Source organism: Vulpes vulpes, chromosome 5 (genome assembly GCF_048418805.1).
Source record: "Vulpes vulpes isolate BD-2025 chromosome 5, VulVul3, whole genome shotgun sequence".
Classification (NCBI taxonomy): Eukaryota; Metazoa; Chordata; class Mammalia; order Carnivora; family Canidae; genus Vulpes; species Vulpes vulpes.
In genome coordinates, this window is record NC_132784.1 from 33,097,501 (window position 1) to 33,110,871 (window position 13,371).

At 36.4% G+C, this 13,371-nt stretch overlaps 1 protein-coding gene across 50 annotated transcripts in view; it reads right to left on the bottom strand.

Moving 5' to 3' along the window:
• The window catches only part of NEB (nebulin), a 207,467-nt gene that overhangs the window by 129,460 nt on the left and 64,636 nt on the right, over positions 1-13,371 (bottom strand). For all 50 annotated transcript variants that reach the window (XM_072757801.1, XM_072757772.1, XM_072757798.1 and 47 more), the window contains 10 exons: positions 12,611-12,922; positions 12,265-12,471; positions 11,447-11,551; positions 10,319-10,426; positions 6,914-7,225; positions 6,536-6,739; positions 3,252-3,356; positions 1,769-1,876; positions 1,099-1,410; positions 430-633 (listed from right to left, as the gene is read on the bottom strand). In XM_072757801.1, the coding sequence (XP_072613902.1) occupies positions 430-633; positions 1,099-1,410; positions 1,769-1,876; positions 3,252-3,356; positions 6,536-6,739; positions 6,914-7,225; positions 10,319-10,426; positions 11,447-11,551; positions 12,265-12,471; positions 12,611-12,922 (1,977 nt within the window). The remainder of the gene's footprint in view (positions 1-429; positions 634-1,098; positions 1,411-1,768; positions 1,877-3,251; positions 3,357-6,535; positions 6,740-6,913; positions 7,226-10,318; positions 10,427-11,446; positions 11,552-12,264; positions 12,472-12,610; positions 12,923-13,371) is intronic.

A 13,371-nucleotide genomic window follows, 5' to 3' on the forward strand; every position in this document is an offset into this window, starting at 1 on the left:
AATCTGGTTCTTTTTTTTTTAATAATCTGGTTTTTAATGAGAATATAGTCTGCTCTGTATTTGTGACACCTTCAGGTCTAGAGGTTTCATATCAGTAAGAGCACAGCCCTTACTTAAAAAATCACTTTAAGGGCAGCCCTGGTGGCACAGTGGTTTAGCACCGCCTGCAGCCTAGGGCATGATCCTGGAGACCTGGGATCGAGTCCCACGTCAGGCTTCCTGCATGGAGCCTGCTTCTCCCTCTGTCTGTGTCTCTGCCCCTCTCTCTCTCTCTCTCTGAATAAATAAATAAATCTTTAAAAAAACCACTTTAATACCAAGCAAAAGAATTATATAGATTTTTCTTTTTATAGAAATAGCTGTCCATGTTTACACACATATACACATACACATACATAAGTACCCCCTTCAAGTAAAGACAAGACTTACATGGTTCATGGTAATAGCATTGTTTTTTGCCAAAACCATTGGGATGGAGTCCATAAGGCTAGAAAACTTGAATTTATCTGGGTGCTGACGGTAAACGTGATCACTCAAAATCTGGGTAGCTCTCTTATTCTTCTCATCCTCAAGGGAGCCACTAGGTAACCAGCCAATGCCTCTTAGCCACTGAAGGTCAGACTTGTACAAATTCTGAAATTATAGTTGACAAACCATTTAACATAAGCATAATGATATCCCCCTAAAGAAATAAAATTATGTATTATATATTTTACTATACTGTGTATTTTAATGCTTGAATTCTTGGGAAATTTACAAATTTTGGTATGTGTTGTGAATTGATGAATATTTAAATTAGAAGCATATGTTGGAAAACCTTTTATTTTAGAAAACATTTTAAATAGCAGCACATAGAGAATGGCCCAACTCTTCTAGATCAGCATATTAGAAGCTTTCATCAAAGCAATCGGGACGTTGCTCTTTCTCTGTGGGATATTGGTGCCTCCAGATATTTGGGGGACTGGATAGGGCATGGGCATTAATTTAGGGACATGGAATTCAGTAGTGTAAACTCAACTCTGGTTACTTTAGGGAAAATTTGCTTCTTAGGAAAGCAGACATGGTGTTTAGTTGGCCAAAGGAAAATCTTAGACTCACATCGCTCTGGAGGTCGTAGGCATGTCGAGCATGGGTGACATCATTTTGGTCAGGCAGGCACGTCCACTGGTGCAGGTAGTTCTTATAGTCTATGTCACTGACTAAGGTCTGGCACTTCTTGGCCAGGACCAAGTCCAGCATGTCCACGGGGCTGCTGAACTTGGTCTTCCACTTCTCGAAGTCCTTCTTGTACTCCCTGTCACTCTGGATCTTGGCCACATGCATGGACCACATCATCTTGGGGTCATCCTCGATGTTTCGGGCTCCAATGTGGTGGCCAAGCTGCTTCCGAAAGCCTTCCTTGTACTTGTACTGAAGGAAAAAAATATGTCTTGTTCCTTTCAAGATTAACTCATGTTGCAATTGCAAAGCACATTAACACCCCATATTTCTCAAAGCCTAGAGAGCCACAAATTTAATTTTTTTGATAGGAAAGATTTAAAACTAACTCCTGGTACAAATTTCATACATAATACATTTCATACGAATTCTAGCTACAGCTACAAATACCTTGAGTTTATCCTCATTCCACATTACATCTTTGGGGTCATTTCACTCTGTTTTGATTTGTTATGCCTCGGAAAATTTTATTCAATTTAAGGTTAAATTGAAACTGCTTTAAAGTGACAAATTGCAATCAAATCAATATAAATAGCGGATAAAGTCTTACTTCACTAGCAATTTCTCGGGATGCTTTTGCCGCTTTGATTGGTATGGCATCAAGGGGAAGATCGTAACCTTTTTTCTTCAATTCTTCATAACCCATTCGATAGATTTTCTGTTAAGAGATGAAGATCACTTTGTGAAAAACTGTTTTCCATAAACAACTGCAGCATAATGAAAGCAATGTGCTAAATATTTTAAGAGTCCCTGAAAATAGTATCTGCTCTAGAATAGTCAGATGTAATTGGAAATTATGCCCATTGATTGCTAATGATCCTATTTCAAACTTTAAAGCTCTTCGATTACCCAAATCAACAAAATTAAATTTCAGCTCTTCCCAAATACTTATGAGAATGAGGCAGAAGTAAATTGATAGAGAAATGATAAAATATCATTTAGGTGCTGTTTTCCAATTAACTTTGAGTGTTTCATTAGAAGTTTTTGTTAGAAAAGAGCAATGCCTTTTATGGGGAAAAATTATGCCTAATGGGCTCTTTCTTCCACATAGCTAACATGTAAAATTGTCTATTTCATAACATAGGGCTGTCCATAATAGGATCCACATCAGTAGGTAAGAAACATAAATCCTTCAATTTTTTAAATCTAAGATTTTTTGGAGGAAATTTTAATTGTTGAATTTAAAAGCTTAAGTGAAATAATTTGTTTCTTCAGATTTGTTACATAATGAAATAATTGAAAATGCAATTTAATGTACTTTATCCAGAAACGAGACTGTTTAAAATGCCCATTGATCTTGGAATGTGTTTATAGTCATTTGTGGCATTATTCTAATACATTATGTAACACTGAAGTCTTTCTATTAGAGTTTGAAATTTACCTTAAAAATATTTAATATCTACAGATTTCAGGTGATTATGCTATGATGACAATAAAAATAAAAATAGGGGACGTCCGGGTGGTACAGCAGTTGAGCATCTGCCTTCGGCTCAGGGCGAGATCCCGGGTCCGGGGATCAAGTCCGGCATCAGGCTCCCCATGGGAAGCCTGCTTCTCCCTCTGCCTGTGTCTCTGCCTCTCTCTTTCATGGATAAATAAATAAAATCTTTTTTAAAAAAGAATCTAAAAACAAAAAAATCTGCATGGGTTTTTTTATACTCATTCATTTGAAATTTTATTGAATTCCATGCGTGCTGGGCACTCTACTAGCTAAGCACTGCAGGCCCAAGACAAACTGTCTGATCCTGAGAAGCTCCCATCCACATAGGGGAGAGCAATATAAACCATGATGTTATGATGGTGTGTGTGGATAAAGGACTACAAGGAACAACAGCAGACTCCCAACTCTACCTGAGGCAGGGAATGCCAATTATTTTGATACTCAAGCTAAAAATGACTAAATAAGGAATCTAAGTCACATGTAGTTTATTAATTAAAATCATTCAGACCTGCAAAATTTACTTCCAAATAAATTCACTGCCTTAGATGCAATTAAAAGCTTTCTGAAATACATGCTGAATTTGGATACTTACATCACTTGTATTAATTAAATTTGCTTTAGCCAGAATAATGTCAGGTGTATCAGGCATGATGTGGATTTGAGTCTTGTCCTTGTCCCAAGCTTCTCTATAAAGTCTCTAAAATGAGAAATAAGAGCTTTTCAGTGTTTTGCTAGATTAGTGAATGACATCATTAACTTCAAACAGGATTACTGAATTCATCTGAAGTGATGAATTCATCTTAACTGATGAATTCTTCTTAACATAAGCAGTTAATATAAGCAGAAAGTAGGTAGTATATTTTTTTACTCGTCTGGGATATAACTGCCTTTCAAAATAGAACATATGGATTACATTTTTAAGGTTACAAAAACCCTGCCCATTAGGAGTCAATCCCGGTAATCAGAATCTTGTCATGATCATCAAATAGAGAAGTTCTCCATCTGAATTTAAAAGTTCCCCTTAGTGTTTAACCAGGAGATGGCCCTTCCCTTCTCAAAAAATGACATATTTGAGGTGTATCTAGAAATCAGGGAGTCGCATTCCCTATGCATTTATAGATATATTTTATAATACCTTGGGTGGATTACAAATCCTAAGAGAATTTTGTATGGAATTTATCAAAATCTCTTATATGTCCCAGAGCCATCCTGTCTTTCTTCAACAGAAGACAACCCAAACAAAAATCTCATTGGTTTACTAAAACGAGGGGGTGAAAGTCTGATGAAAAACAATTGTCAGAGAATATTATCAATTACATAAGATAAAACAGTAATTTGACAATGGAGGAACCTCGCAATACCATTTTAACCAAGTAATAAAAACTTAAAATGATCAATAATGAACTGAAATCATATACCACTTGATATGACATATGGAGGAGGATACAACACATGATGTCCTGCTACAAGTACAAAACCTGACCCTAATCATAAGGAAACAATAGACCCAAACTGAGGGAGATTCTACAAAATACCTAGCCTGTGCTCTTCCCAAATGTCAAGGACTTGGAAGACAAAGGAATAGTGAAGAGCCAGCCCACATTAAAGGGGACTACAGATATGAAAACCAAATGCAGTGTGTGATCTTGGATTGGATTCTGGACCAGAAAATATTTTTTATTTTGTATAAAGGGTATTAGTGTAGAACTGAATAAATTCTACAGCAGTGTTTCAACATTAATTTCCTGATTTTGATCATTGCACTGTGGTTTCATAAGAGAATGTTCTTGTCTTCAGGAGATGTACACTGAAATGTTTCGGGAGAGGCAAACCTGCAGCAACTTACATATATATGAAACAAAAAATAGAGAAGGAAAAAAGCAAATGTGACTAATGCTAACAATTGGGGAACTGGGATGAAGATATACACATACATAATTATATTTATATATTTGTTGTGTGTATACAGATGTATAAATTATTTGTACTATTTTGGCAACTTCTGTATGCCTGAAATTATTTAAATATAAAAAACTTTAGAAGTCTCATTGGTTCCTTGGACTTGTCGATTCCTCCTTGAGGCATGCAGCAAGGTGTACAGGGGTTGGTGCTTTTCTCCCTCCTGAACATGCTAACTACAGTTAACATAACCCAGAGAAGCTAAGACCTTCAGGACTAAAACAAAGCAAGGCTTGTGATTTCCACATACATTCATCCTGGTTCTGTACTAACCTTTCTTATAAAGATCAGAGATTCTCAACCTCAGCACTACTGGTGTTATATACTGGAGGATTCTTGGTTGTAGGGGCACTGTCCTGTATGTTTCTGGAAAGTTTAGCAGCACCCCTGACTTCTATCCACTAGATGCCAGTAGCATGCCACCCTCAAGTTGTGACAACTGCAAAGGTCTCTAAGTGATGTCAAATGTCCCCTGTGGGACAAAATTGTCCCTGGTTGAGAACCACTAAGTTGGACCATTACTTCCATGGCATGTGTCATTTTTACCACAACCCTGTGCCCCTCCATCCCTGAAAAACAGAAAATACTAATATTTGTTTACACTGAGATTGATGTATTGGTTTATTATTTAAAGGAAAAACAGCAGGCTCAAGGATCCAAGTGGCCCTCTTCCGAGGCCTAAGGGGATCTGTATCTCAGCATTCCCATAACCAGGACATTACTACTGAAAAGGTTTGTCAGGAGGCATTTTTAACATTGATAAATTTCATGATTGAGGGTTTTTCTCTTGCCTACATTACTAGTTCAGAGCTCTGTAAATAGCTCTGTTTCAATAGAAAAGAAACTTGGATTCCAAAGGGGGAGATATTTTGCATAAATCTGCTGCTTTATTAGCCAGCCTGTTGGATTCAAATTACCATGGTAAAAGCAAACAAAAGAAATGAAAACTTGAATATTTATAATAAAATGCTGATGGGTCAGCATTTATTATAAATTTTGGATATAAAAATTGTGAGAAGTCTGTGTGGGGTTGATTGGGAAGAGAGGCGCTACAATTTATTAAATGCTTACTCTAAGCTGGTTATGAGCTTTATAATAAAACTAATATATATGACATGTGTAAAATATATAGCATAAGTATTCAGATCTTTCTAAGACCCAAACAATTATTATATCAATTAAAACTTTCTTATCAGTTCCAGAATCTCAGTGCACATAATCAACTTTCTATAGTTTTCAGGGTTATGGTTCTCACTGAATAATGAGTAATCTTTCTCTTTGCATAGAATTACTCTACACTGCTATCTTTCGTTTATTTCATTCAATAAATATTTAGAGTTACATGCCAGACACTGCTATCAGTGGAGAGAAAAGTAAGTTGAAGATGGGATACACACACACACACACATGCACGCAAACACATATGTGTATGTATAGTATTATTACTTGTCTTGATTTGGCTAAGCTAAATTCATTATATTCAATTGGCAGAAAATACACTCTATATCACATTTCCACTTTGCCTGTGCAAAATACTCAAAATATTGCCCTCTCATACACTTTATCCCAACACAAAATTTGGGTCTTTAATGCATTCAAGTTTCAAAAGAAAAAAAAATGTTTAAAAATTTCTCATTTACAGGATGGATGAGTGGGTGGATAAATAGGTAGAAAATAAGTAAATAAGAAAGCTTTAGGTGACAGAAATTGATATTAACCCATTTTACATGATCCAGGATAGGGTAGTTGAGTTGATAATTCAAATGAAGCAACCAATATTACACGTTATACTGTCTTGTGCTATGCTGTATGATACAATGCTACACTATTCTACTAATTAATTAAGCAAATGATATGGAGCACCAACCGGGTATTAGGCACTATAATTTTTCTATTTATTTATAAAGAGTTACTCACATCACTCCTATTTTTGGCATTTGTCTTTGCCAGAACTATGTCCATGGCATCTGGAATGCTGGTGAATTTGTATCTGTCTGGAGGCTGACGGTATTTCTTCTCACTGATGATTTCTGAGGCCCGCTTGTTCTTTTCTGCTTCCAAAGAACCCAGGGGACTCCATCCTATGCCTCTCAGCCATTCAAGGTCAGACTTATACAAATTCTGTGAAAATACAAAGTACTCCATCAAAACCCCATCCCCATTTCAACCCTTGCCTCACGTGATTCTACATAGTACAAACAGACGCCTTTTAGATATTCAATAATAATTCCTCTTCGTGACTAAATGGTTACTCAAATGGTAATATATAAGCTATTCAATGAAATAGAAACTGACCTCACTCTGCAGTTGATAAACTTTTTTAGCTTGAATAACATCATTCTGGTCAGGCAGGCATGTCCATTGATGCAGGTAATTCTTATAGTCCACATCACTGACTAAGGCCTGACATTTCTTGGCCAGCACCACTCCTAACATGTCCACTGGGCTGCTGAACTTAGTCTTCCACTTCTCAAAGTCCTTCTTGTATTCTCTTTCACTCTGCATTTTGGCTACATTCATGGACAGCACAAGCTTTGGGTCATCTTGCAGATTCCGGAATCCAATATGGTGGCCAAGTTGTTTGCGGTAGCCTTGTTTGTATTTAAACTGCAGTTGAAGGAATCAGTTCTCTTATTAACATAAACAGAGATCAAGTGAAGCTCAACAACAATTAAAAGCTCAACTTGCATGGTTTGCATGTTTGTTTCCCAAAACCAAGATGAGAAAAGGGATGTCCATATTAACTTAGCAGGAAATGTAATAACTTACATAGAGGCTTCGAAAAAAATGTAATGTAGTTGATTATCGAGAGGTTATGAGAAAAAATTCTAATTAGAGATAAAAATATATGCCACAATGTACTACACATTGGGTATGCTGACCTTAGGGTAACATTTGGTACAGCTCTTGTGATAGCCTTATGGAAGTGATCAGAAAGTATGGGCTGAATGACAAAAAAATAAGATTCAACACTCGAGCAAGCCTCATTGTATAAATTTATTAATGGAGTAGGAGTTTTGTGGTTTGCCATACAGTTATGTCCTATAAACTTGACCTGTTCAGGATCCATTTCTGCATGTACACATAGCTATTAATAGCTAAATATGTTAGAGTAGAAAGAGAATTCCACAAGATCTGAACATATTGCCAAGATGAGTCAAAATGAACTATATAAATTTAAGAAAAGTAAAATCCTGTATTTAGATTCAATTAGGAAAACACTGTATTAGTACTGGAGGACAGTCATAATAGTAACAATTAATAATGATAGTAATAATAGCATTTACGTGCTGCCAGATGCCCAGTGTACATTATTCTTTATGGATTTATGTTCTAATCTCTCTTGACCACCCAGCTTCACAGTTACATATATTAAAAATACTCAGGAGTGGGGATCCCTGGGTGGCTCAGCAGTTTGGTGCCTGCCTTTGGCCCAGGGCGCGATCCTGGAGTCCCGGGATCGAGTCCCGCATCAGGCTCCCAGCATGGAGCCCGCTTCTCCCTCCTCCTGTATCTTTGCCTCTCTCTATGTCTATCATAAATAAATAAATAAATAAATAAATAAATAAATAAATAAATAAATGAATGAATGAATGAATGAATGAATGAATGAATGAATCTTTAAAAATTTAAAAAAATACTCAGGAGTTTAGGTTGACTAGAAAGAAGCTCAATATGGGCAATCTGACAAAGTTGCTTATAAAAGTAGTGTTATAGATTTTTTAGGGGCACAGACAAAAGTCAGAAGCTCATTTACTCTGACCTGACCTTTTGTGACAGGAAAACGCTAAGTTTTGGGGTACTATTTTGAGAGCTGCACTGAAAAAAATCACAAGTAGAGTGAAGGATTTTTTAAAAATAGTGAATATTCAAAATATTAAAGGGCTTATAGAACTAAAACCAAAGGAGAGTAAGTTAAAAAATTGTAATGTGTAGAGATATCAGGTGGAAGAGGAAATAAGCTACTTTGTGATATTCCAGAACACAGACCTAGAGTTGATCAACAACATATTCAAGTTCAAAATAGGGAACTATACAATGACAATGAGAGATGATCCAACAAGGAAATGACCTGCTCTGATAGGCACAAAAATTCTTATATGTGTCAGTGTTCACAGACAGATGATTACCTGTTGGAGATGGAGAGAAGGCAGGATGCTGAGTGGGAGACCATATTAAATAGACTTTATGTTGTTGTCTAACTAAATTCTATTATTCTAATTTATTAAATTAAGTAATCATAAAAATATCTCAAATTTCCTTAATTTTATAGAATATAAAAACCACTTGAGGGGCACCTGGGTGATTCAGTCAGTTAAGCATCCAGGTCTTGATTTCAGCTCACGTCATGATCTTATGGTTGTGAGATCAAGCCCCACGCTCAGCAGGGAGTCTGCTTGAGATTCTCTCTCTCCTTCTCTCTCTGCTCCTTCCCCCACTTGCCCTCTCTCTCTAAAATAAATAAATCTCAAAAAAAAAACATTTGAAACTGAGAAGAGATATAATCTCCACAATGGTGGGAAAGTTCATGTAAAGTTAATTTTAAGGGAAGATTTCAGAAGGTTCTAACTAATGGTTTCACACAAAAAGAAATTAGGTACCATCGAATGTATAGTTAGGAGGTCACTGATGCTATTTCTTCAATTTCTAAATAATCTTCACCTTATGGAGACTACATAACATTAAATGCTCCCCCAGGAACATTCAAGCATCATTATCGCTGTAATTCTTCAGCATGTTGATTCATTTTAATAAGGAACAAACTTATTATTTAATAAATAATACTCTGAAAGCCAGTGAGTAATAAATCATCTAATTTTCCAACATTTCTAGAATGCCACAAATTAATTGATTTAAAGGAAATCTTCCCTTATATTCTTAGAATTCATTACCAGATTCCGTCTTTAGACACTCTTTTTCTCCATCCCAAGTCCACATCTCATTTTAAAGAATTTAAGAGACAGTGTTTCCCTCTGAAATGCCAAAGTCCTCTGAATTTTTTGAGGTTGATTCTTAGAATTAACAAAATGACATGTTTATCTAAATGCAGACTATCAAATATTTATAAAAATTATACACCAAATTGACCATCCTTTCCAATCATAACTAGAAGTTCCACTGGAGAACAAATATCCCTGTTTTATGAACTTTGGGACCAGATAACAAAACAGCAAGTTAAGCTTTCTGGATCTTAAACCAAAATTCCTGAATTTTTTTTATGCCCCAAGTTAATTTATTATAATTATGTAGATGCAAGAATGGGTAAATATAAAGAACTGGCAGCTAATTTTTAAATATGTGCATATAAAAATTTATCAACATCAGGTGTTGAGGTTGATTTATTATCTGGCACTTTGAATTTGTCTAAAATAGACAAGTAGAAAACAGGAAATTATTTTCAGGCAAGCAAGGGAAAACTGAAATCTCTGGTTTCTTTGTCTGGTCTAGAAACATAGCATCTTAGTGTAATGGGTCTTATAGATCCTCTGCCTCAACTTCTATTCAGGGATCCCTTATTTCGATACTGGATCGGTAAGAAAGAAAAGTAAATTTTCGGTAAACGACGAGCATGGGTAGGAGAAGATGAAGGGAATGGCATTACATTTTGAAAGGCAAGGCGTACCTGTAAAAATAATTACCAGCATTAAGATACCTGATTCAGGTAAAAAATATATCAAAATAAGCCAAACAAGTACTTACATCACTAACAATGTCTCTGGAAGCTTTGGCTGCCTGCACAGAAATTGCATCAAGTGGAAGATCATAGCCTTTCTTCAAAGCTTCTTCCCATCCAAGTTTATAGAGTTTCTGGAAATTAAATTTATAATTTAGTATATATTCAGTATATATTAAACCCCCCCCCCAAAAAAATAAAATAAAATAAAACCCCAACAGATTACAAAATGAACAAATGTTTACCCAGAAAGTAGACGTCAGATTCTATCATCTACCTTATCTTTAAAGATATGTATAAAAACAAATCAAGCTGTTTTATGGAGCAGTGACTTAGCATTATAGGATCTTGCTTCAATTTTCTGGCTCTGAAAATAGTCTTAGCTGTGAGATACACAGTGCAATTTTAGAGTAGCTTTTCTGATCAGACACAATTTGGGCATATCAAGTATATCAGATACTTTCCCCCTGCCATCAAGTATAGTGCACGCTCATTATTTTACTCACAGGTGTTAAAATAATTGGTAACAAAAAAAAAGTCAGGTAACAAAATTTTGATTAAGTGATAACAGATACTGAAATGCCTTTTATGAGGTACAACAGATGAATTAAACTTTATGAATGAAATTCACTGAATGGATGCATGTGTGTTAAAACTGAATAGTAATAAAAACAGTTGGAAATCACCCAGAACTTCCTATGTGCCAGGTCCTGTGTTAAGAGCCTTACATGGAAATTTCTCATTTGGTCCTCATAATAATTCAACCTCATAAGCACTACTATGGTCCTAATTTTAGGGATGAGGAAACTAAGGCTTAGACCTGAAACGATGTAACTTACAAATGGCAAAGCCAAAACCCATATCAGGTCTGTCTGGTGCAATTTTTTCTTTCAACAATTATCTGTTGATTTCCTACTCTGTGCCAAGTACAAGCAGTACTGAGATAAACCAAACAGGCACGCACGGTGCCTGCCTCCACAGAGCAGAAGAGTCACAGCTAAAGCCCTTGCTTTTAACCACCATTTTCTGCAGCATCTCCAGCTAGCCAGTGTGAGTCACTGATTTCTATTGCTTCAGCATGTACATAAGTTATTTATCATTACATCATTTAAGAAGGTTAATTAGCTTCAAGCCAAATTTTTATATAGCTTTACCTGACTATACAGAGCTTGATTCTGCTTGGCTTGTAAAATATCTGGTGTGTCTGGCATCACGTGAATCTTGGTTTTATCTTTGTTCCAGTCAATGGTATACAAGTGCTAGGAAGTTAGGAGAAAAAAAAGACATTTGAAATTTGAATAGCTTTTTAGAACAAACACGAAAGAAAAAAAATGTAACCGAGCATTTGAATGCACTAAATTTGAATTAGATTAAGTTTAGTAACTAAAGTGGCATATGACTCAGAAAAGACACTAAAAACAAACTCAGATATATAAAAAAAAAATAGTATTTTGGTTATTTTCTATCTTTTAGAATTAATTAAAAGTACTTAATATAATAATAATTTAAAAACACAAAGGATTCCTAACTCAATTAGAAGGTCAGAGGAAGGGACACCTGGGTGGCTCAGTGGTTGAGCGTCTGCCTTTGACTCAGGTTGTGATCCCAGGGTCCTGGGATCGAGTCCTGCATCGGGCTCCTGCAGGGAGCCTGCTTCTCCCTCTCCCTGTGTCTCTGCCTCTCTCTCTCTGGGTCTCTCATGAATAAATAAATAAAATCTTTATAAGGAAAGGAAGAAGGAAGAAAGAAAGAAAAGAAAGGGGAAAAAAAAGGAAAGAAAGATTGTTCAGGGGAAATAAAAAGAAGTAGACAGAAGAAAATGATGTAGAGACACGCTCTGGGACTGTCACTGCCCGGAAGTGGTGGGCCCAAATCAAATTTCCCAAACACAAACCAGAGGCTGCTAGCTCTGCCTTGCTGGGAGCCGTGTGGAAGGACAGCGTACAGCTATATAAGAGAGATGGCTATCTACCTTGTTCATGGTCTGTGCATTCTGTTTGGCAAGAACCATGTCCATGGAGTCATTCAGCTTCTTAAACTGGAAGTTGCTAGGATGCTGCCGGTATTTCTGATCACTGGCATATTCAGTTGCTTTCTTGGCCTTCTCCACTTCTAGGGAACCAGCTGGACTCCAGCCAAGCCCTTTGTACCACTCATTGTAGTCCTGCTTGTATTCATTCTATAAAAAGAAGAGAAAAATTCTATTTTATCTTAACAATTACTTTACCTTCACCAGTTCAGACACATAAGAATAGCATAGAAGACTAATCTCCATTCCCATGCTTGGAATCCAACCACCACCCAGGAAGAAGACTTACATCACTCTGTATGTGATTCATATTCCTGCTCAGCTCAATACTCATGGCATCTGGAAGGAGGATGTACTTGTGAATCAAATGCTTGTAGTTGGTGTTGGTGATGTTGGCTTGGGCATCCTTGGCAGCCGTGACACTGAGCATATCAGCAGGGGTGTGGTAGCTGGTCTTTGTCTTCTCATAGTTTTTCTTGTACTCCCGATCAGACTGCATCTTAGCCACTTGCATGGAATGGACTAATTTGGGATCATCCTCAAGGCTGCGGAAACCAACCATCTTCCCCCTCTCCTTTTCATAATTGTATTTGTATTTATACTGTGAAAAAAATTAGTTTATTAGAGCAATTTCCTTGACTAGAAACATTCCAGTATCAATATTCTGTATTTCATAAAATCAATACTTGTGTAGAATTCTACAGTTTACAAAACACGTTTTTCACACTTGTTTGTGTAACTTGATACTCACAACTATATGTTGTGAGGCAGCTAGCAAAGTTATTACTGCCCCCATTTTGCAGATGAGTAAGCTGAGACCCAGAGAGGTGAGTGATGTGCTATGGTCACTGAGGATTAGAACCCAGAACTTATGATGATACCCCACATTGACTTCCATACAAACTCTGTTGTGTTAGAGATTTTTAGTAGGTGACAACAATACAACAAATAAGAGAAAAAAGCAGAATGTTCTAAGCAGTCTCCTGCTGCCCTAAGGAATCATCCAGCCAGTCTTTTGCTGCAGAGAATAGGCTTAGCTTATGACATACA